We start from the raw sequence: 25,333 nt of genomic DNA, 5'->3' as shown, positions 1-25,333 counted from the left end.
GTATTGAAAACCCCCTCAAAGGACGCCCCTACCTGGTACTTGGTTATCTACTGAGAGAAATGTTGCTTATAGACTGTTAGACCAGCATGATCCACCACTTATGGTTCCCCATAAACATCCTTCTTTTCGCCCATAGCGCCTTAGCCAATACCTTTCTGCAGTGGGCTTCAGCAGTAACTCATGCCCACAACTGGACTCAATGTTGGGTTTGCATGGACCTGCCATCCTCGATGCTACTAGCCTCCCTTGGACTGTCACCCCTCCAAATGAGACAGTGTGGAACACCTTGCTGGCATGGTATAATAAAACCCATCAACAAGTCTGGAACAACCTTTTCCTTTAATACTGAAATCCAGCAGCTACTGCCTTACCATAAGACTCATAAATATATCTTTTTCTTATAAAGGAGCAAATGAGTAAGTTTAAACCTTTATTAGAATATGCCGTATACAATGGTTTAGAATGGTTTTAGATATTCTTACTGCGGCACAAGGCGGGACCCGGGCCCTCATTAATGTTCAATGTTGTATATCTATTCCTAATGGTACCCATAATATTTCACAAGCTTTAAATTATATGCAAGAGCACATACAGCACATTAATAAATTACCTACTGACCCCTTATCTGACTGGTTTACTTCCCTTTCCTGGCCCTGGCAACATGTCTTCCCAGGTCTATTAGCTTTTAGTGGAGGTCTTTTATTCTGCTGTCTGTTAATACTGCTGCTGTGGAATGTAGAAGCAATGTGTGTCCTATGGGTCAACGCCAGCTGCTGGATTGTGGGAGTCCAGGGCCGGTCTACCTACCCTTAAATAAAACACAGCCGAAAGCACACAGTCACCAGCATGACCAGGACACTCACTAAATATACAGATGATACTGTAAACTCTAATCATCTCAAGGCAGTATACTCCCTTCCTACAATAACATCACCAGACGCCCCCATTGATGCACTTCATATAACTCTTGCAGAAACTCTTGTTCTCATACCCTATGGAATGTCTTTGTTCTGAGACACCTTATATTGCCTTTTTTGTGGAGCTCTGCTTTCATTCTCCAACCAGTTGCCATTGGAGACTCTTTCCTCTACGTACATCCCAATGAAGCTGGTGTGTGACCCAGTACCGTGTGCGTTCTTTGGTCTTGTGGCTGCCCCAACCTGCGCCCTTCAAGAGTTGGGTGTGAACAGCCCTGAAGGACAGCACTAGCACAGGTCAATCTGCAAAGACTGGGAAAGGTGTTTTCTTTTTTTCCTTTATTTTTCTTAGCTCCCAGGAGTTGAAGAAGACTCAAGTCACAACACTAGCTGGATATAAAATTAAGGAACAGAAGCTGCAGAATCTAAATTACAGAAAGAAAACACATCAAAATACAAAATGTTCAGTTTTGAACAAAAGGTAACAAAACATGCAAAAACAGGAATTGAAGACCCAGGTAAAAGAGAAGATTAAAGCATTAGAAACCATCAATGAGGATACCACACCCAGGACATGCCACAAAAAGACTTTGAAAAATTGGTTCTGAATATGCCAAAAGAGCTAAAGGAAACCATGGAAAAGAACTAAAGGAAATCAGTAAACCAAGAGATGAATACAAAAAATATTAATAGAGAGATGGAAATTATGAAAAGAAACCAAACAGTACTGAAGAACATAGAAACAGAAATTCCCAAGAGGTGTTCACAAGCAGATTGGAGCTGGGGGAAGAATCAGTGAACTTGAAGATAAGACAACTGAAATCACCCAGTATGAGAAGCAGAAAGAAGAATCAAGTGAAGTGAACAGAGCCTGAGAAACCAGTGGGACACTATCAAGCATACCAAAGCATACATTGTGGAAGTCACAGAACGAAGGGGCAGAAAAAAACAGTCAAAGAAATAATGGCTGAAAATGTCTCAAATTTAACAGAAGAGGGAAACGGACTTTGGCCCAGTGGTTAGGGCGTCCGTCTACCATATGGGAAGTCCGCGGTTCAAACCCCGGACCTCCTTGACCCGTGTGGAGCCGGCCATGCGCAGTGCTGATGCGCGCAAGGAGTGCCGTGCCATGCAGGGGTGTCCCCCGCGTAGGGGAGCCCCACGCGCAAGGAGTGCGCCCGTGAAGAGAGCCGCCCAGCGTGAAAAGAAAGAGCAGCCTGCCCAGGAATGGCGCCGCCCACACTTCCCGTGCCGCTGACGACAACAGAAGCGGACAAAGAAACAAGACGCAGCAAATAGACACCAAGAACAGACAACCAGGGGAGGGGGGGAATTAAATAAATAAATCTTTAAAAAAAAAAAAAATTTAACAGAAGATTTAAATATACATATCCAAGACACCCAATGAACTCTAAACAGGATAAACCCCAAAAGACCCACAACAGAGTATTATAATCAAACTGTCAAATGACAAAGATAAAGAGAGAATTCTGAAAACCACGAGAAGCAACGTGCCACTTATAAGGAAGCCACAATAAGATTAAGTGGCAATATCTCATGAAAACCATGGAGGCAAGAAGGCAGTGGGATGGCACATATAAAGTGCTGAATGCAAAAAACTGCCAACTAAAAAATTGTCTTTCAAAAATGAGGGAGAGGGAAGCAGACTTGGCCCAGTGGTTAGGGCATCCGTCTACCACATGGGAGGTCTGCGGTTCAAACCCCGGGCCTCCTTGACCCGTGTGGAGCTGGCCCGTGTGCAGTGCTGATGGGCGCAAGGAGTGCCATACCACACAGGGGTGCCCCCCGCATAGGGGAGACCCAAGTGCAAGGAGTGCTCCTCGTAAGGAGAGCCGCCCAGTGCAAAAGAAAGTGCAGACTGCCCAAGAATGGTGCCGCACACACGGAGAGCTGACACAGCAAGATGATGCAACAAAAAGAAACACAGATTCCCGTGCCACTCACAACAACAGAAGCGGACAAAAAGAACAAACACGCAGCAAATGGACACAGAGAACAGACGACTGGGGCAGTGGGAGGGGGGAAGGAAGAGAAATAAATCTTAAAAAAAAAATGAGAGAGAGATTAAGACGATCCCAAATAAATAAAAGCTGAGGGAGTGTCACCATTAGAACAGCCCTATAAAAGATGTTAAAAAGAGTTCTGCAGAGTGAAAGGAAAGGACAATAGACAGTAGACAGAAGCAGCATGAAGAGACAAAGGTTTCTGGTAAGGGTAACAACAACACAAGTTAATATGAATGCCAGTAGTAGTGTACTTTTGGTTTGTAACGCCACTTTTTACTTCCTACAGGACCTAAAAGGCAAATGCACAAAATGTAATAATAAATCAGTGGTTCTGGACTCATAATGTTCAAACATGTAATTTGTGACAAGAACTACATAAAAGTAGGGGGATGGAGAAGTATAGGGACATAGTTTGTGTATACTACTGAAGTTAAGTAAGTATCAAAACAAACGAGATTGTTACAGATTCAGGATGTTAAATTTAAGCCCCATGGTAACCACAAAGAAAATACTGGAAACTATGAAAGGTTAGAGAGACAGAAATTAGAGTATAGTTTGCCAGGGTTGGGGGACAAAGGGAATGGGGAATTAATGCATAATGGACATAGGGCTTCTGTTTGGAAAAATGGGAATGTTTATGAGGAAGGAAAGAGGGAAGGAGGGCAGCTGAAGAGTCAATGACAGAAGCAGACTTGGCCCAGTGGTTAGGGCGTTTGCCTACCACATGGGAGGTCCGCGGTTCAAACCCCGGGCCTCCTTGACCTGTGTGGACCTAGCCCATGCGCAGTGCTGATGCGCTAAAGGAGTGCCAGGCCATACAGGGGTGTCCCCGCGTAGAGGAGCCCCATGCACAAGGAGTGCGTCCCGTAAGGAGAGCCGCCCAGCACGAAAGAAAGTACAGCCTGCCCAGGAATGGCGCCACACGCACGGAGAGCTGACACAGCAAGATGATGCAACAAAAAGAGACACAGATTCCTGGTGCCGCTGATAAGGATAGAAGCGGTCACAGAAGAACATACAGCGCATGGGCACAGAGAGAAGACAACTGGCAGAGGGGAAAGGGAGAGAAATAAAAAAAATAAATCCTTAAAAAAAATGTATTAGGAGCATGAAGTGTACAACCTACACTCAAATGTTCAGTGAATAAATTGATAGACAAATAGACGGATGGATAGACCGAATGATATGGCAAAAGTGGCAATGTTAAAAATTGGTGGACCTGGGTATCTGGGGGAAGGGCAGATTCTGGAGTTCTCTGAATAGGGTATAATTTTTTAAACTATCGTAAAGGTTGAAAGTATTTCAAAATAAAAAGTAAAAAAAAAAAAAAGAGAGAGAGAGACTTTCTTTACAGGGGATGGGAAGGCAACTTCTCTGAGTATTCCTTCTCAGAAGGCTCCAAATTCCGGAACCAACTGAACATTTTGCATACTCAAAAAATATATATATATATATAAATAAGGATGAGAGAAAGCCCCTAAAAGGAATACAACATGAACCAAATGGATCTAACTATTTCAAAAGAACAACATAAACACACTGGACAGCAGACGGGCCTAATCCAAGCAGTTTTATTTTTTAAAAAGATTTATTTATTTATTTTTCTCCCCCTTCGCCCCTGGCCCCAGTTGTCTGTTCTCTGTGTCTATTTGCTACGTCTTCTTCTCTGTCCACTTCTGTTGTCAGGAGCACAGGAATCTGTGTTTCTTTTTCTGTTGCGTCGTCTTGTTGTGTCAGCTCTCCGTGTGTGCGGCACCATTCCTGGGCAGGCTGCACTCTCTTTCGCGCTGGGTGGCTCTCCTTACAGGGTGCACTCCTTGCGCGTGGGGCTCCCCTACGCGGGGGACACCCCTGTGTGGCAGGGCTCTCCTTGCGCACATCAGCACTGCACGTGGGCCAGCTAGCTCCACATGGGTCAAGGAGGCCCAGGGTTTGAACCGCGGACCTCCCATGTGGTAGACGGACACCCTAACCACTGGGCCAAGTCCGCTTCCCCCAAGTAGTTTTAGAATGCAGTATTTTGACCATAAATCCTCATGCACTGAGGGTGAAGATGAAAAAGTGTGAGGAAACAGCAAACTCAAGTTGGTAGAATTGTTTTGCATAGTGGTATGGCTGAGCAATTTTGAAACTTTTTTTTGTATATTCTAGGACTGTAAATAAGTAAATCTATCACAGATAAGAGAAGCCAGGTTTCTTGCTGTTGAAGACTGATTCCACTTTTGGCCAACAAAGTTGGTAGGCTGTGTCCCAAAGCCCTTTCAGGCAGGGTGGGGCTGCACCATTTTTGCATTGGAAGCGAGCATAAGACTACAGAGAGCCGAAGCTCTCAATCACCCTCTCTACTGACCTGGATTGGTTGCTGAGGACACAGAGAGGAGTGGAATTATTTCCTACCTGGTCAAAGGAAGGGGCTGCCAGCAAAGGCTGGAGAACTGGAACTTCTATCTCACTGATCCAGTCCCTATTGCAGCAAACACACTAGGACCCAGTCTTTGAACTTAGAGGGCTGTCAAAGTGCACCATCTGCTGGCAGACCAAGGAAGTGCATGTGAGGGAATTAGAAGTAATAAAAAAAAAGACTGTTTCCAGGCTTTACAATCTCCCTCCCCAAAGTCCTGGGAAGCAGACCTGTAACCCATTACTGGTTCCAGGGCCCAGATGTGAGCAACTAACAGAGGCAACTGTAAAGACTTAAAAACAAATTGAACCAAGAATCAAAGAATGGCAGTAATACACTGCCTTCTGCCACTAAATCCTTATGAAAGAGAGAAACTGAGCATTACAGTAAACTCACCACCATAATAAGATGCCTGGACATCAGCAAAACATTATAAGCCATACTAAGAAAATGGAAGAAATGGCCCAAGTAAAGAAATATATCAAAGCCCCACATGAGGCACTGGATTGAGGCAACTAACCAACAAGGTTCACACAAATCTCCAAAGTCAAATTAATGAGTTGAAAGTCAGTATCACTAAAGAGATGAAGGATATCAAAAGGACACTGCGCGAGCACAAAAAAGAATTTCAAAACCTGAATAGGAAAGTAACAGAGCGAATGGGAATGAAAGATAAAATAGATGAGATAAAAACACATTAGCGGGAAGCAGACTTGGCTCAACAGATAGAGTGTCCGCCTACCACATGGGAGGTCCACGGTTCAAACCCAGGGCCTCCTGACGTGTGGAGCTGGCCCACACGCAGTGCTGATGCACACAAGGAGTGTCATGCCATGCAGGGGTGTCCCCCGCATAGGGGAGCCCCACGCGCAAGGAGTGCACCCGTAAGGAGAGCCGCCCAACGCGAAAGAAAGTGCAGCCTGCCCAGGAATGGTGCCCCACATGGAGAGCTGATGCAGTAAGATGACACAACAAAAAGAGATACAGATTTCCAGTGCTGCTGACAATAATAGAAGTGGACAGAGAAGAATACACAGGGAATGGATACAGAGAACAGACAATTGGGGGGGAAGGGGGGAAGGGGAGAGAAATAAATAAAAATAAATCTTAAAAAAAAAATACAACACATTAGCAGCATACAACAGCAGACTTGAAATGACAAGAAAGATTAAGAGATGCAGAAGACAGAACAGCTAAAACTGAAGAGAGAAAAGAATGGAAAAAACTAAGCAGGGGATCAGGGAGTTGAATGATAACATGAAGCAAAACAACCTATGTGTCACAGGAGTTCCAGAAGGAGAAGAGAGGGGAAAGGGGGCAGAAAGAGTACTGGAGGAATTAATGGCTGAAAATTTCCCAACACTCATGAAAGTAATGAACTTACATGTCTAAGAAGTGCAGTGTTCCTCAATCAAAATATATCCAAAGAGTCCTACTCCAAGACACAAACTGCTCAGAATGTCAAATATCAAAGACAGGATTCTTAACCTTTTTTGTTTCATGGGCCCCTCTGCCAGTCAGGTGAAATGAATACTACTGTAATGTATTTATTACATACATTCATAAGTGAAGGAAATGCTACATTTCAGTTAGAGGTCAGAGAATATAAAGATAATAAGTTGATTTTTTTCAATTCAAGCTCATGAACTCCTTCTTTATCTAAGAATCCCTGGTCAAAGATAAGAGAAAATTCTGAGAGGAGCAAGGGAGAAGCATACAAGGGATGCCCAGTAAAACTTAGTGTGGATATTTCATCAGAAACCACGCAGGCAAGAAGACAATGGTATGATATAATTATGATACAGAAAGAGAAAAACTGCCAGCTGAGAATTATTTATCTGGAAAAACTGTCTTTCAAATATAAGAAGACTTTAAAATATTCACAATAAACTAAGAGAGTTCCTAAAATAAGAATCTGCCTTTGCAGGAAGTATTGAAGGCAGCCTGAGAACACGAAAGAAAAAGGAGAGAGAGAGGCTTGGAGGAAAGCATAAAAGCAAGACTAGCAGAAAGGATAACCAAAAGAGCAAAAGGACAGATGAAAATAAGATATGACATATGTAAACCAAAGAATAAAAAGGTAGAAGTAACCAATGCATTTTTAGTAATATCATTGAATGTGAATGGATTAAACACCCCCAATCAAGATATAGGCGGACAGAATGGATTAAAAAAACATGAGCTAACCACATGAGCTAACCTGCAAGAAACTCCCCTCAGACCCAGGAATACAAACAGGATGAAAGTGAAAGGTTGGCAAAAAATACTCCATGCAAAACTGTAATTAAAAAGGAGCAGAGGCAACTAATCAGATAAAACAGACTTTAAATGCTAAAAAGCTATAAGAGATACAGAAGGTCAGTATATACTTATAAAAGGGACAATCTACCAGGAAGAAATAATAGTCATAAATATCTATGCACCTAACCAGGGTGCCCCAAAATATTTGAAGTAGACTCTGGCAAAACTGGAGGGAGCAATATACATTTCTACAATAATAGGTGAGACTTCAACACACCACCCACATCATTAGATAGAACTAGACAGAAGATCAATAAGGAAACAGCTTGAACAATGTGATAAATGAGTTTGACCAAAGAGACATATAGAGAACAATGCACCAAACTCAGTGGGTAATACATTTTTCTCAAGTGCACATGGATCTTTCTCAAAGATAGACCACATGTTCAGTCACAAGGCAGATCTCGATAAATATAAAAAGTCTGAAATTATACAAAGCACCTTCTCAGATCATAATGGAATGAAACTAGAACTCAATAATACAGAAAGGGGAAAATTCACAATTGTGTGAAGGCTGAACAACACACTCCTAAACAATCAGTGGGTCTGTGGCAGTTTGATATTATTTATGAACTCCAAAAAGATTATGAATTCTAAATAGATCATGTTGGTAAACTGGTCTGTTCCTCTGGGTATGATACCCTTTGATTGATTTAACTGCATAGGTTGTAAGTTTACTTCATTAATCAGGGCTTTGAGTAACCTCATCAGTAGGGTGTGGTTCAGGGTTGAGTCCCCATCCCCTTGGGCTACATAGAGACAATTCAGAAGACGCACAGAAGAAGATACATGAGAAACCGGTGATGCAGCTAGAAAGAAACCTTGAATAAAAGGGTCAACTCAGACCAGCAGAATATCTCAGCCTACGTGTACTATCAAGTATAAAAACGGCTTTTTGACCTTGACTAAAAGGGGGAAATGGCAAAGAGAAATTAGTTTATATGGCTAAGAGTCTTTAAAAAAGAGTCAGGAGGTTATCAGAGGGCTTACGCATGCCTCAGCAGGAACAGCTTAAGTAGATACAACCCTAGGTACTGGTTCTCCTGAAGGCTACGGAGACCCACAGGGTATATAGTCATGGCAGACAGATTTTGAGATGTGTTCCATGTCAATGGGCCCTATTTTGGAATCTGTGCTCCTGAGAGCAATGGAGCTGGACTCAGATATGACCTTTCTACACATGTCTCTTCTGTCACCTTTGCTGAACCTGTGGTTGGTGCTAGGGATGGTATATACTCAGGGTATTTGAATGTCTGGACCACCCATGTACCACCTGCACCCTGAGCCTCAGGGGAGTTGCAACCCCTACTCTCTGGTTCATTGGACTTACCCAGGTCAGCTAACAAGGAGGTGAAGATGGCCAACCACCACACCAGGGAACCGAGAGTGCCTACAACTGTAAGCAGGAGAATCACATCCGTCAACCACATGGAATCTAAGCCCCTTCTATATGGAGGTGGAGTGGACATCACCATCCCAGGGTCCACAGAATGGAGGAATGAAATATGGATTAGAGTGGACTTACTGATATTCTACTATAAAACTATTGTGACTAATAACAGAAGAAAGTGTATCATTGATGTGGAGAAAGTGGCCACAGTAGTTGCTGAGGGCAGGGAGAGGGAAGAAGAGCTGTGATGAGAGGGCATTTTTGGGACTTGGAGTTGTCCTAAATGATATTGCAGGGTCAGATGCTAGACTATATATCCTGCCATAACCCACTGAATGTACTGGGGGAGAGTGTGAACTACAGGGTAAATATTATACATGTGGTGCAGCAGTGCTCCAAAATGTGTTTGCTGAGTGTGATGAGTTTGCCACAATGACAGGGGAGGTTGCTGGTGTGGGAGGAGTGGGGTGGGGGGATGGGGGTATACGGGAACCACTTATGTTTTTCATAACAGAACCTTTTTTGTGATGTATCTATCTTCAAAAAAATAAAATTTACAAAAATGATGGGGGTGGGGAGTAGGTTATATGGGAACCTCATGTTTTTTTAATGTAACGTTCCATGTGATCTATTAACTTTAATTTTAAAAACGTGTTAATAAAAAAATAAAAATAAATAAATAAGAAAAAAAGAGAACGCATTCATAGATGCCAGAGGAGAGAACTTTGTCATGACACAGAAGAGGAGAAAACTTGGTCATTTTGGTACTGCCATGTGACAGAAAGGAGAAGGCTCAAACAGTTAAAACCCCAGGGAGAGCTGAGCCATTTGCCTGATAGTTTGGAGAGACCAGAGCCCTGAGCAGCTGACAAGGCCCAGAAAATGAGCCCTCCAGCCTACACCTGAGATGGGAAGAAGCTGGCCCCAGGGAGCCTTAAGTGGAAAATGAAAGTTGAACCCTGCAGAGATCAGAACCATCTTGCTTCAACACGAGGCAACAGACCCGTGAGAAAATACCTGTTATGGTACCTTGAGTTGGACTCATTAGGGCCTTGTAACTGTAAGCTTCTACCCCAAATAAATACCCTTTACAAAAGCCAACAGATTTCTGGTACTCTGCATCAGAATTGAAAAATAAATTGTAAGAGAAATCAATAAATCTACTGAGACATGTGAAAATGAGAATACAATTCATTGAAACTTGTGGGATACAGCGAAGGCAGTACTTAGAAGGAAATGTACAGCTCTAAATGCATATATTAAAAATGAAGAACTAAAATCAAAGATCTAACTGAATAACTGGAGAAACTAGAAAAGGAACGGCAAATCATTCCCAAAGCAAGCAGAAGTAAAGAAATAATAAAGATTAGAGCAGAAATAAATGAACCTGAGAAAGAAACAAAACAAAACAAAAAATAGAGAAAATCAACAAAACCAAAAGCTGGTTCTTTGAGAAGATCAATAAAATGGACAAACCCTTAGATAGTCTAACAAAGAAAAAAAACGATCCAAATAAATAAAATCAGAAATGAAAGGGGGAAAGATATAACTGACTCCACAGAAATATAAGATGATATTATGAGAAACTGTATGCCAATAAACTGGACAACCTAGATTAATGGACACATTCCTAGAAAGGCACAAACAACCTACACTGATGCTACAAGAAATACAAGAACTTAACAAACCAATCACATTTAAAGAGATTAAATCAGTCACCAAAACTCTCCCAAAAAAGAAAACTCCAGGGCCAGATGGTTTCACGGGTGTATTCTAACAAGCATTTTGAGAAGAATGAACACCAATCCTATTTAAACTCTTCCAAAAAATTGCAAAGAAAAATTTCCCAATACATTTTATGAAGCCAACATCATCCTAATACTAAAGCCAGATAAAGACCCTACAAGAAAAGAAAATTACATACCAATCTCTCTAATAAACATAGATGCAAAAATTCTCAACACAATGCTTGCAAACAGAATCCAAAAGCATATCAAAAGACTTATGCACCATGACCAAATATGTTTATCCCTGGTATGCAAGGGTGGTTCACCATAAGAAAGCAATCCAATACACCACATTAACAAACTGAAGGAAAAAAAAACACATAATCATCTCAATTCATGCAAGAAAGGTATCTGACAGACTCCATCATCCTTTCTGATTTAGTTTCACGCTTGATTAGGTTATTTTCTTGACACGGAGATAAAGATTTCTTAAACCATACACATAGAAAACAACTGTAGAGAAAAGACCAAAAAAATGGACATCAAAATTTACAACCTTCGTTCACCAAAAGATAACATTAAAAGGGTAGAAAGAGAAGGTACAGTGAGAGAACATATATGCAACATGTATAAAAGACAAGGGGGCCATATGTACAATAGGTGAAAAACTACAAATTGGTACAAAAAAACGACAAAGCAATGGGAAAAAGGCAAACAATGTGACCAGTTACTTTAGAAAAGGAGACAAACAAATGGTTACTAAACACATGAAAAGAAGATATAAAAAGGTACTCGATCTCACTGGTAATAATGCACATTAAAGCCACTATGCTATCCCACTACACACCCCTGAATGGCTAAAATGAAAACATGAACAATGTAAGTACAGATGAGGATGTGAAGTAACCAAGAATGTAAACTAGTGACCACTTTGAAAAATGACTTGGCTTCATCAATTAAAGCTGAACATATATATACTCTAGGACCCACACCTAGTTATACAGTCAACGGAAATAGGTGGATGCTCACATGGGCCAAAAGAATATGTGGAACAATTTCACTCTTTAGCCACCATGTGGAAACCCCAAATTGTCCATCAACAGTGCAATGGACGAATAAGATGTAGCATATTCTTTCCATGGATTACTAATTGGCTATCAAAGGAATGAAATGCTGCTATATGCAACAATATAGAGGAGTATCGTGACCATATGTTGAGTTAAAGAAACTGGACATGCGTAAAAAGGAAACATTGTAGGACTGCATTTATGTAAGTATCAGAAACCAGCAAAATTAATCTCTAGTGCTAGAAGTTAGGATGATAGCTACTTTTGTGGAGGACGGAAAAGGCAGTGATGGATGGGGAGTCTCAAGGAGGGCTTCCCGGGTGGCAGTATGCTGTGTTATTGATCTGAATGGCGGATGCCAAGTATGTTCACTTCATGATGACCCACTAACTTCAGTATATATGTGCCTTGTGAATTCTCCTGTATATATGTTATACTTCAACAGAAAAAGTTGAAAACTAAAGTTAAAAAAATTCAGTATTTTCCAATTTTGCCTTTCACACAAAGCTACTTGCAGACATTCAGCAATTTCCCCCATTTATTTTAATGTTTGCAATACAATTCTGTAAATATGTGTGCATTCTCACACTTAGAAACCCCCCATCAGCAACGGTCCAGAAAAATACAATTCCAATTTGAAGAAATTGATGGAGGAATGATTTTTTTTCACTGACTTTTTTCTTTATAATAGAATCGAAATGTAAACCATTTGAAAAAATATTGCAGACAGAAGAAATGAAATACTACAACCAAAGCATACATACTTCTCAGATAAACCCAACATTTTTTTAATTAAAAAAAAAATTTTATAGCAATGTTACAAGTTCTCAGTTAACACAAGTGGCTACACACACACACACACACCACACACACCCTTATTTTTGTTCATTCCTCAGTTTGGAGGAATTTGGAACAATGTCCACTCTCACTGCTTTAGGCTGAGGAGGGTAAAGAGCAGATTTTATAGTCTGCATCTTTATATCAAATTTTTAAGATTAATTTTTAATTTTAACCTTTCATGTTTCAGAGACTATGAATGCTGAATTATACTGATAACTAATCTTTGAGAGTCAACAGACAGATTCTAACGGATGCTTATCAATTCCCATCTATCAATTTTTAGAAAAAAAAAGTTCTATATAATAAAGAAGTATATTACGCCTACAAACACTAACTACCAACACCTGAGCAGTACAGGAAACTGAACCATGCAGGCATGTAGGAGACCATCTCCACGTGGAAAATAATCCTCTCCTGCTGGCTGTGACAAAGCAGAATTAACTGTATAAAGGCCCCAAGTCAGATTTCACAGCTACTTAGAAGAATGGGAAAAAATTCCCCTCCCTGAACTGAAAGTGAACAGCAGTAGGGCTGCTCCATTTTATGTTTACAAAAGCTCCCATCGACAAAGAGGTGTTCTCTGTCAAAAGGTCCATTCCTCTCCCTCTCAGCTAGATCTAGCCTCAAAAACATACTGGCAATGAGAGTGGTGAGCCAATGCCTAGAGCCATGCCCTGCCACTGTGGGTAAAGTATCACAAGAATACTGTGCAGCAATGTAAACATCAACGTTTATCTGCAGGAGCCCACAAAGGAGTGGCTGAGGACGTGTGCGCAATGTCTGGATGATTAAAACTCAAGTGTTTCATTCATCTACTTAATCATCAAAGCTCCATCATCATCTCAGGCATTCAAGTTGTGGGAGGACTCCACCTGCCAGAAGCACCGTGAAACATGAAAACTTAGAAAAATGAAACAAAATGGAAGTTTGTGGGGTTTCCAAGTCCTCTACAATCTTTTATTGTTTTTCAATTTTTCTGTTAATTTTTACTATTTTCTTCTTATCTTCTATCTTTTTACTTCAATTTCTACTCAATGATTTTTTTTCTTCTTTTGAGGGAAAGCAATTGCTCCGGTACAGGTATAGTGTTCCTAAGTAGCCTCACCTTCTTCCTGGACCGTCCCCCCACTGCTACCCCCAAACTTTAAGAAACCAGCCAATGCAGCAGAGCCTAAGGTAGGGACAGGCATCAGTCACGCAATGGCAAAGAGCAGCTAAAGAGCTTTGTTTTACAGTGAAAACATACTCACTACCAGCAACTCCAGGTCCATGCTCAGTAGATCTGACAAGCCTGCTCCGTACACTCTCCATGGCAAGCCTTCAAAGTCAATGCCTGCCAAGAGGCCACTGAGGAAGGCAGAAGTATGCACCCAACATCAGTGCTTCAACCTGTCCTTCCAGCCGGGTAAGTGACAGGTTGTTGCTACTGACACTCCACTCAGAAATCCAGTCCCAGCATCTGAGTAACCAGTTAGGTCAGAAGACACAGGTGTCATACACAACTCGATGGCAGCCCGCCATCAAGGAAATCATTGAGGGTGGTGACTCAGACTAACGGAAGTAGGACAAAGGGAGACTCCTGGCGCCATCTCCCAGGCTGCTGGGTGACACCAGGTGACCCACTGGCGCTGTAGTCAAGAGAAAATCTGAGTTCAGTTTTGACAGTTCTGGGATAGAAAAACCAGCATTTCTTGCTGGATCTTTCAACACATATAAGGGAGACCCTCATCAGCTATTCCTCTGAAGAGCTTCTTAAAATAATGAAGGCATGTTCTCTCAAATCCCTGCCTGGACAGAGGGCTTTTAAATTGCTCTTGTTTCCAGTAGTACTTGGTTTCTCTCTATCAGACTGGCAGAAACATTCTCCCAGATCTCTCCTCCAGGAAGCCAAAACATCTTAATTCTAAAGCAAACAAGCAAAGAACAAGCAAACTCTGGACTGAGAAAGACTGGATGACAACAACTGTGAGATCTCTGTGCAATGACATCTAGGACTGGACCAAAAGAAAAATGGCATGGAGTGACCTTGGTGCTGAGGTCACCCCATGGGAAAACTGTTACCTTCAGGAATCAGCCCAGGGCTGGAGACATTTCTAGAGCTAACCAATAAAAATGCTCTGGCCTGTGGTTTACTAAGCACTTACTATGTGTGAGGCTCTGTGCTAATCACTGTCATGTAGGATCTCATTTAATCCTGAGCCTATGATGCACCTACAGAGCACATGCCTGACTGCTCCCAAAGTCCATGATCTATAAATTTACTACTGTGTACCAACAAGCACTAAGTCAGTCTCTAGAGGAGTATGAAGAAAATGAATTACACTTGCAAAAAAAACATCTGTCTGGGGGCTTCAGAAATGTTTCTACTGGTCATTTTTAAGACTTGGCTCATGTACTCTTTTTATAAAACTTTCCCAGGCTAGAAGCAGTATTTTCCTACTTCAAACTGCTTACGCTGCTTTATTGTTCTCTAGGGCATTTGACATTTTCCACTTATATTTTACTTATTCACCCCTGTGACTCACCTCCATTTATTACTCCTCAAGCTCCTTGGAGGGCAGGCTCGGCTTCCGGCTCACACTAGCACAGCACCTCACACAAGGCAATTATTTGTTTCAGGACTGAGTCTATCATTTGGCCTCATTCATAAATATGAACCAAAAACACCAATTAAAGCCACCACACCGAGAAGCTCTCTTCACCAGCACCAGAAGAGGGCGAATTCTAGATAATGCTTATCTCATACATTAAATATCATATTAAAAGTCATGCCTCTAAGATCCACCCCATATTTGCAAACCATCGTGTTAATACCTTTGACAATGATGCGGCTGTTCCAGATTTTATGAGTTTTCCTCCCGTCGATGATGAAGAACTGTTTTCAGGTTTAATCTTTTCTACTGCTTGCGTTTTACTTATCCCAGACACTTTAGGCACTGAGCCAACACTCCTGCTTGCTTTCTTCATTCTGGGCTGCCTCTTCGTGATGCATTTACAAGCAAATCTGTGGAAAGAAATGGAATCATACTGAGAACAAAGTTGGAACAAAACTTTTTAGAAATTTGTTTCTGAAAATTTCCACCACTTGATAAATAAAAACATTTTAAAGCTAGATGTCTTCCACATAAAACAAGGTGGAAAATGTCTTAAACTTATCAAAATGCACCCTATTTAATATACAAACTATATAAAGAGATCTTACAACTCAACAATAAAAAGACAAACAACCCAATTTAAAAATAGGCAACAGACTTGAATAGAAATTTGTCCAAATAAGAAATACAAAGAGCAAAAAAACACATGAAAAAATGCTCAACATCACTAACGATTACAGAAATGCAAATCAAAACTACAATGAGATATCACTTCACATCTATCAGATTGGCCACTATTAAAAAGAGAGAATTACAAATGTTGGAGAGGATGTGGAGAGATAGGAACACTTATTCACTGTTGGTGGGTATGCAGAATGGTTCTGTCACTGTGGAGGACTGTTTGGCAGTTCCTAAAGAAGTTGAATGTAGACTTGCCACATGACCCTGCAATACCACTACTGGGTATATACTCAGAAGAACTGAGAGCAGTGACACAAACACATCTGCATCCTGATGTTCACAGCTGCATGATTCACAATTGCCAAAAGACAGAAACAACCAAGGTGTCCATCAACTGAAGAATGGAGAAACAAACTGTGGTGTATTCATACGATGGAATATTATGCAGCTGTAAGAAGAAATGAAGTCATAAAGTATATGACAACATGGATGAATCGGAGGACATTATGTTGAGCGAAGCAAGCCAGACACAAAAGGACAAATACTGTATGACTGTGTTACTATGAATCAAATATATTATGTATGGGAAACGGACTTTGGCCCAGTGGTTAGGGCGTCCGTCTACCACATGGGAGGTCCGCGGTTCAAACCCCGGGCCTCCTTGACCCGTGTGGAGCTGGCCATGCAGTGCTGACGCGCGCAAGGAGTGCCCTGCCACGCAGGGGTGTCCCCCGCGTGGGGGAGCCCCACGCGCAAGAGTGCGCCCGTGAGGAAAGCCGCCCAGCGTGAAAAGAAAGAGCAGCCTGCCCAGGAATGGCGCCGCCCACACTTCCCATGCCGCTGACGACAACAGAAGCGGACAAAGAAACAAGACACAGCAAATAGACACCAAGAACAGACAACCAGGGAGGGGGGGAAATTAAATAAAAATAAATAAATCTTTAAAAAAAAAAATATATATATATATATTATGTAACATACTGCATGATTTTAAAAATTTTTATATGTATCCAGTACATTTAATTGAGAAATGTATGTTTTTATCCAACTGTTTTCTTTTTCTTTTTTAACTGTTTATATTTTCAATTATTAAATATATAAAATAAGTTAAAAAAAAAAAAGAAATCCATACTTATAGAAGAGTTAGCAAAACTTCTAACCCAGTTTTCCTTAATACAAGAAATATAACCCAAATAAAATTTCACTTTTTCTCCATAAAAGCAGATGGAACTTAATGTTTTATCAAATGCCTAAGTCCATGAAAAAGTATCTGTTAAAAAGACACCCCCCAGAAGGAGATAAAGATATATCCTCTGAACTTTGTTAGGGGATCAGCCTCCCAAGCCTCCTCTGGGGAGCTGTCTCCAAATATCTGGAGAGCCCACACCTATCAGTAAACACGTTCGATCGAGTGCCCCAATTTTTATTTATTTATAAATTACATCCATGTACTTCTGAACTCAGATTATACAAGGTGTAAAATTTCTCCCAAACTGGAAATGGTTTAAAGAAAAAAAAAAGCAAATAAAACTGAAATAAAGTAAATTTTTAAACTAAAAAAAATGCACTCTATTTTCAAGGTTTCCTCCTTGAATATTACTACTTTGAAATTACTTTGGGCCCTCTAGTTCAGTCAGTAAAAAGACTGGATTAGATTTTAATGGAACATACTAATATTATCTTTAGCACTTAATGAGGCAATAACCTTCCCAGCATTAGGAGAATTACCCATTCTGCATGAATCTAAGGGTGATTGTACTCTCCAAATATCTAGCATAGTCCTAATTTCAAATATTTTTTTGTGATATCCCCACATAAGCCAGCAGCATATCCCAGAAACTCCAATATTCAGGATCGAAATATATTTCCCAGCATACTCTTTCATCGAAAGGCAGCACAGAAATTCTTTATCAGAACATGAACCCCAATTTTTGTTCAGAAACAAGGTGGTTGTATGTACCTGTAAAGAATATAACAACAATTCTTCCACCTTTAAGTGGCATCTACTTGCTTTCACAGCTAAGGAGCTGGGGAATAACACTGGCAACCTACAGAGCTGAAGCTGGATGACCCCTTAAGTAGACATTTATTAAATGAAATAGAAAAGCAGTCCCTACAGTAACATGTTTGGAAAGACATCATGGATTGTTTAGGGTGGAGTGATACAACTGACAAAAATAAATGCTTTTATCTGAGTTTAAGGTAGTTTATGTGTGATGATGCTGAGAAATCACACTGAGCACAAATGAGACTGGTCTATCTTATGAAATGTCAACCTGCTAACTATTAATAATACAAAGAGAAACATATAGAATAACCTTTTGGAAAAGAAAAGCCCTATTCCAACAGCCTTCTTGAGTATTTTACTAGACTGCACACAAACTCTCCAGATTGATCTTGTCTTGACAAAATACAAACTATACCAACTGGTTTGGTGGTGAACAGTGAGAGGCAGGGAGCACTCCACCCTCAACACGACAATGCCTTGGAGCAAAAGGAAAGTTCTAACTAACTTCAAGGAAACACAATGAGACCCCAGAGACTCTTCTCTAGACTTCCGCCTCCCTGTCCCCAACTCCCTCATTATCCCTCATGCAAAATGTTGTGTCTATTACTTACCCACTCTTTTTTTTTTTTTTATTTTTTTTATTTTTTTTATTATAAGTGTCTGAATACCTTTAATTTAGCTTTGCAGGGAAATTCAGATCGAATTGAATTCAGTGATAAAGAAGGGGAGACCCCTTTAAAACTAATGTTAGTGACCTTTTGAGGCAATTAAACCTCCTTACTTACCCACTCTTAAACCCTTTTGGTTTCTACTTCCCTCTTCCATTTGAGCAATCCTCCCTCTAGTTCAGCTCTGACTCGGTTTCCCACACTTTGACAGAACAGTGACCACAGCCAAGATAGATTCGTGTTAGCTTCCTGTAACTGGTAGATAGTTATTTCATTCTTACCTGGTCCCTGCCAACCAGCAATTCTGCTCTGGTCTCACCTATAAAATGAGGGAATTAGATTGGACCCATTCAGCTTAAAAAAAAAAAAAGCCCTGAAGAAAATTAATGCAAGTTCCAAAGTTCCAAAGAGTCTTTCCTTCAACTTTTCCCTTTCCCTTTCCCTTTTTTATGTATCTTGTAAATGCCCCTCTATAGTTTCTTTCTTCCCACACGCCTCTCTTCAACACCACTCAGAATTCTACCATTCTCTGCCTGTTCCCCTAGTTCATCAAGTTAACTTCTTCTAGACCTCTGAGAACACTCCGTAATGACAAAAATGTCCTATGTAACTGGGCTGCCCCATATGGCAGCCTCTAGCCACAGGTGGCAACTATGCACCTGAAATACGGCTGGAGGGACAGAGGAATTAAATTTTAAATTGTGTTTTATTTTCATTTATTTAAATTTAAACAGTTGCATGTGGTTGGCAAGGATCTTTAAGAAGGTATTATAATTCACCAATAGGGAAACGGACTTTGGCCCAGTGGTTAGGGCGTCCGGCTACCACATGGGAGGTCCGCGGTTCAAGCCCCGGGCCTCCTTGACCCGTGTGGAGCTGGCCCATGCACAGTGCTGATGCGCGCAAGGAGTGCCCTGCCACGCAGGGGTGTCCCCCGCGTAGGGGAGCCCCACGCACAAGGAGTGCACCCATAAGGAGAGCTGCCCAGCGCGAAGGAGGGAGCAGCCTGCCGAGGAATGGCGCCGCCCACACTTCCCCTGCCGCTGATGACAACAGAAGCGGACAAAGAAACAAGATGCAGCAAAAAGACACAGAAAACAGACAACCGGGGGAGGGGAGGGGAATTAAAAAAAAAAAAATTCATCAATAAATCTTGGCCAAAACCCCTCTCCAGAGCCTACTGAAAGCCCACTGGGAATGCAAAAGGTTGGTGGGAGAAGGAGGCCAGCACAGCTGACAGCATCTCTAGTGCCTATAGACTTGAGAAAAAGGGTTTGATGGAGAGTTACTACTATCCCTTCCCAAAGCCTGACCACGACTGTCACTGTCTGTGTCCCTCACCATAGAGGCCAAAGTTTAGGGGAATAAAAAGTACTTCTCCTCACAAAAATACTGTGAAGTCTGTCTCTGTATCTGTTAAGGATAATCTCAAACTGCAATAATCCATGAAGCATGCCATGTATATTTCTTAAAACATCAATATAGGGAAACAGATGTGGCTCAACCAATTAGGCTCCCATCTACCATAAGAGGCCCAGGGTTCGATGCCCAGGGCCTCCTGGGGAGGGCCAGTTGGCCCCCATGGAGTGCCGGCCCATGTGGGAATGACGCACAACACGGGAAATCTGCCCTGCTCAGGAGTGCCGGCCGACACAGAGAGCTGGCGCAGCAAGATAACGTGACAAGAGACACAGAGGAGCGAAAATAAGAAGAAACAGCAGAACAGGGAGTTGAGGTGCAGCATGAGAGTAATCGCCTCTCTCCCACTCTGGAAGGTCCCAGGATTGGTTCCCGGAGCTGCCTAATGAGAATACAAGCAGGCACAGAAGAACACACAGTGAATGGACACAGAGAAGGGAGAAATAAATAAATCTTTAAAAAAAAAAAAATCAAATATAGATGCACTGCTCCCCAAAACATGGGGAAAAGCACTAACCCACTGTGAGCCCCTCCGCTGGGGCTCAGCACCACATCCTGTACTTTACCCAGCTCAGTGCAAGTGCAGAGCCCTCCTGCTCTGACAGCCCCCACGGGCACACACGTAAAGGGATGGGGTGCAAAGAGGCTCAGTAACCTCCCTGGCCCAGCCTCCCTAAGTGACTGCAGTCTAAACCCAAGCCCAGGTCTCAAGCCAAACCCCACACCCTTCCTGCCGCACCTTATGGCCTCCAGTGCAAGCAGACACAGGAGCTTCCTCAGGAATGTGTAATTTTGATCTCCTTGAATGTTTCACAAGATACCAACAAAAATGTAACAGCACTGTAATAATCCTGGCTCAATCTGCCCCTCCTTTATTTATCTACTTATCCTGTGGGTCACTGTGAAGGTACTAATTACCAAGTTATTATTTAACATAAAATCTCTCTTTAGAGTAGAAAACTTACTGCCAGGTCTAGATCCATATGTACTAAGTTACAGCTCTCAAAGTAGAATTCTTGGGCATAATCATATTCATTTAAAATATCTATTACTTTTTTATTTGAAATAATTATTTGCTAGAAATGGATGGGACACAAGGTGCTCTCACTGATAGAAATGAACCCAGAAGCCTCCATGGGCTGAATGCATACCCACATAGGACTGCAGATCCAACTGCAGTCCAGAGGGAATACTACCAGGATGTCCCAGCACTCCTCGCTCCTTGGGACAGATCGACATTCCAAGAGCCCTGTCAAAGGTAACTGCACAGTCAAAGGCGCACAGCAAGCACCAGAGTTTCCTTTTCATTTCTGAGGAGGAGCTCGCAGGATAATTAAAATCTACCTATGGAGGAAAATATAGGGCCTCACTCTCCACAGATAGTACATAAAATAGTATTAAAAATCAAAGCACAGACTTAGGAATGGAAACTATTTTGGAGGAAATCCTACATGCAGAACCACTGATGAAAAATCTAGTGACAAGCACCCAATGTTACAGGATTCTGACTACTAAAAAGTGATTCTCTTCTTTGTTGCAAGCTGTGATTTAGTCAACATTTATTGCATGCCTGGCGTGTACCAAGGCAGGCAGGATGTATAAATACATGGGCACATAAGGATTAGGACAAAAACACCTACTTTCAAGGAGCTCATGGTCTAGTGGAAGACATAAGACACATCAATACACAGTGACCAGGTCTCCAGCCTTTCATAAATTCTATTAAAATACAAGGTAACCCAAGTGCAATGGCAAAGACCAATAAAGAAGGATGGTCCAACAATGAGCCCTTGATACTGATGACTATGCTTCTGAGCCTGTGCGTGTGAAATATGAACTAGGCCTAGAGCTGCAGGGTGCCTAAGAGTTACCTATTGAGAGCCTCCATGTTGCTCAAATGTGGCCACTCTCTAAGCCAAACTCAGCATGTAAATGCATTACCTCCTCCCCCATCCCCCCTCCCCCCATCCCCCAGCACAGGACATGGCTCCCGGGGATGAGCCTCCCTTGCACGAAGGGATTACTACCAAGCACCGGCTGATGATGTAACTAGAAAAAGACCTTGAATAAAAGGGTCAACTCAGACCAGCAGAATATCTCAGCCTACATGTAATAACAGGTGTTAAAAACTGCTTTTTGACTTTGAATAAAAGGGGGAAATGGAAAGGACAAATGAGTTTATATGGCTATGAGTCTCCAAAAAAAGAGTCCGGAGGTCGTCAGACGGGTCGCACTTATGCACGCCTCAGCAAGGTCCCAGAGACAGCCAAAAGTACATACAACCCCAGGTACTGGTTCTCCTGATGGCTACAGAGACCCACAGGTTCTATAGTTATGGCAGATGGCTCTGGAGTTCAGTGCCGTGTCAGTTGGCCCTACTTTGGAGTTTGTGTTCCTGAGTGTGATGGAGTTGGACTCAGATGTGACCTTTCTTCACATGCCTCTTCTGTCACTTTTACTAGATCTGTGGTTGGCCCTGAGGTTGGTGTATACTCAGGAGACCCGAATCTCTGGACTGTCCATGTGACAGCTAGGCCATGAGCCTCAGCAGACTTGCAACTCCTACTCTTTGTTTTACTGGACTGACCTCAGCCAGCTAATAGCATGGTGAAGAAAGTCAACCACCACATCAGGGAGCCAAAAGTGCCTACAACTGTAAGCAGGAGAATTGCATCCATCATCCAAGTGGAGTCTAAGCCCCCTTTGATATATAGGTAGAGTGGACATAACCATCCCAGGGTCCACAGGATGGAGGAATAGAGTATGGATTAGAGTGGACTAACTGATACTCTACTATGGAACTATTGTGATTAGTAATGGAAGAAATTGTAGCAGCGATGTGGAGGAAGTGGACACGGTAGCTGCTGAGGGTAGGGAGAGGGAAGAAGACATATGATGTGGGGGCATTTTCAGGACTTGGAGTTGTCCTGGGTAGTACTGCAGGGACAGATGCTGGACACTGTATGTCTTGCCATGGCCCACTGGGTGGACTGGGGGAGAGTGTAAACTACAATGTAAACCACTATCCATGTGGTGCAGCAGTGCTCCAAAATGTATTCACCAAATGAAATGAATGTCCTACGATGATGAAAGGGGTTGTTGATGTGGGAGGAGTGGGGAGAGAGGGGTGGGGGAGGGTATATGGAGACCTCTTATATATTTTGAATGCAACATTTAAAAAAAAATAGAGAGAAAAAAAATACAAGGTAAATTTATGTACAGGAATGCCTGGGAACAGAAAGATTTATTCCCCATTCTGCCCTGGGAAAAGGGGTGGGGAGGCACAGTTTGCAGAGGTGGGAGTAAGCCTGGGCCCAAGGAAAGAGTTCTAAGTGACTGATGTGGCTCGAATATAGAAATGTCACAACTAGAACCTCTGGGGGTGGGCTGAGCAGGCCACCATTAAGCCCCAGCTTCATGTGACACAGGACAACAAGACAGACCCAGACCAAGGGGAGGACAGTCCTATGATTAGATGTGCAGCTCATAAGGATTAAGCTGGTGCTGGGTGGAAGGTGAACTGACAGGGGCTCAGAGTGGTGATCAGGGCCGAGGAGGAGGGAGACAGGCATGCCCTTCCTGTGAGTTCCTTCCTCAGGTCTGCATCCAAGCTCTACACTCAAAGCAAAGATTTTACTCTCACCTTCTAGCAGTTTGATATGGTTATAAATTCCAAAAATAGACACTGGCTTATGTTTGTAATCTGGTCTATTACTGGGCATGATTGAGTTATGATTAGGGCTTTAATTGGGCCACGTCATTAGGGCATGAGTCCCCATCCCGTGGTAGGTGGGGACTCACAGATAAAAGGTATGGCAAAGGACAGAGTTAGAGCTTTTGATGCAAGGGTCTCTGATGATGGCGTTTTGATACTGGAGTTTGATGCTAAAGTCTTAAACTGGAGTCCCAGGAAGTCAGCACACAAAGGAAACAGAGGCAAGCCCCGGGAAGAGAGGACCTGAGCCAGGAGAACACAGAAGAATAGAGATGGCTCCTCAGACATAGCAGAAACCCCAGGGAGAGACACAGAGCAGCTCAGTCTACAGCTGACCTTGTGGAGAGAGGCAAAGTCTAGAGTCTCACAGTCTACAGCTGACCTTGTGGAGACAACAGAGGAGCTGAGCCCAGAGGAACCCAGGGAGCCTGAACCCTCACAGATGTTGGCAGCCATCTTGCTCCAACATGTGAAAATAGACTTTGTTGAGGGAAGTAACTTATGCTTATGGCCTGGTATCTGTAAGCTCCTACCCCTAATAAATACCCTTTATAAAAAACCAACCAATTTCTGGTATTTTGCATCAGCACCCCTTTGGCTGACTAATATATACTCCATGGCTCTCTGACCACCTGAAAGCCACCACTGCAATTCTCCAAGTCTGCCCGGCTCTTTCATGAGTATCCGAGATTCCCCCAGACACTCAGCAGGTGCCTCCAACAGCCATGTCCATCGGTTCCACAGGGCAGCAGGCACCTCTGCACTGGACACGGCATACCAGATGGAGCTGGTCTGGCAAGCACAGGGTTCAGGGCCACTGTCCCTTCCCTTGTCTAGATGCCCATCTTCTTTGAACTCAGTCTAAGAAAATACAAATCCCTGCTATTCTAGGAGCTACCAGAGGTGCAGACTGAGATCATCCATTACCTAATGCCTTCAGGTCTTTTTTATACAAACTGCTGCTTTCCTCTTTTTTCCCCCAATAACTTACTACAAAAATTTTCCAACATACAGAGATGTTGAAGGAATTGAACAATGAACACTCCCACATTTCTCCTTTTCTTGGTTGAGTCATTTATATTCCGAAAAAAAAAAAAAAACCTGACACCTCTATCAGTCCAAAGTTTTGTTTGGTTAGATTCTGCTCAGGTTCCAGCCTTTAGGATAATTAAAAATTCTGGCTTTGACTCAAAACACATTAGTTCTCCCTCATTAAGTGTTGTCATCAATCTAAGTCACCTGACTGCTCAGAATCCTGACCTATAACAAAAGGGGCTGGACTCTAAAGAAACTCTAAGGTTCCTTCTGACTCCAAAAACCTTACAATTTAATATAATCCAAGAAAGTTGAAAATGCTAAATAGGACAAAGAACTGAAGGATACTGGGACCCAGGGCTAGCAGCGTCCCTTTGCGTCTGGACACAATAAAGTAAAGCATTGAACTTCAAGTTCAAGCTCCAGTTTCACCATACACTCTGCTTAAGCAATTGCAAATATCTTGGCAACTCATTTTCTTCTCTTGTAAAGCCAAGTTGATCAACCTAACTGAAAGAGTTCTTGTACAAAATAACATGTAGA

General features: G+C 42.2%; 1 protein-coding gene across 3 annotated transcripts in view; it reads right to left on the bottom strand.

Moving 5' to 3' along the window:
* Positions 1-25,333, bottom strand: part of SPECC1L (sperm antigen with calponin homology and coiled-coil domains 1 like) — a 177,276-nt gene that overhangs the window by 116,438 nt on the left and 35,505 nt on the right. For all 3 annotated transcript variants that reach the window (XM_004467699.5, XM_004467698.5, XM_012528691.3), the window contains exon 2: positions 15,485-15,674. In XM_004467699.5, the coding sequence (XP_004467756.1) occupies positions 15,485-15,637 (153 nt within the window). In that variant the 5' untranslated portion in view covers positions 15,638-15,674. The remainder of the gene's footprint in view (positions 1-15,484; positions 15,675-25,333) is intronic.

The sequence above is a fragment of the Dasypus novemcinctus genome, chromosome 19 (genome assembly GCF_030445035.2).
Source record: "Dasypus novemcinctus isolate mDasNov1 chromosome 19, mDasNov1.1.hap2, whole genome shotgun sequence".
Classification (NCBI taxonomy): domain Eukaryota; kingdom Metazoa; phylum Chordata; class Mammalia; order Cingulata; family Dasypodidae; genus Dasypus; species Dasypus novemcinctus.
Note: the sequence above shows the minus strand (reverse complement) of the source record. Positions and strands in the feature narration are given on the sequence as shown.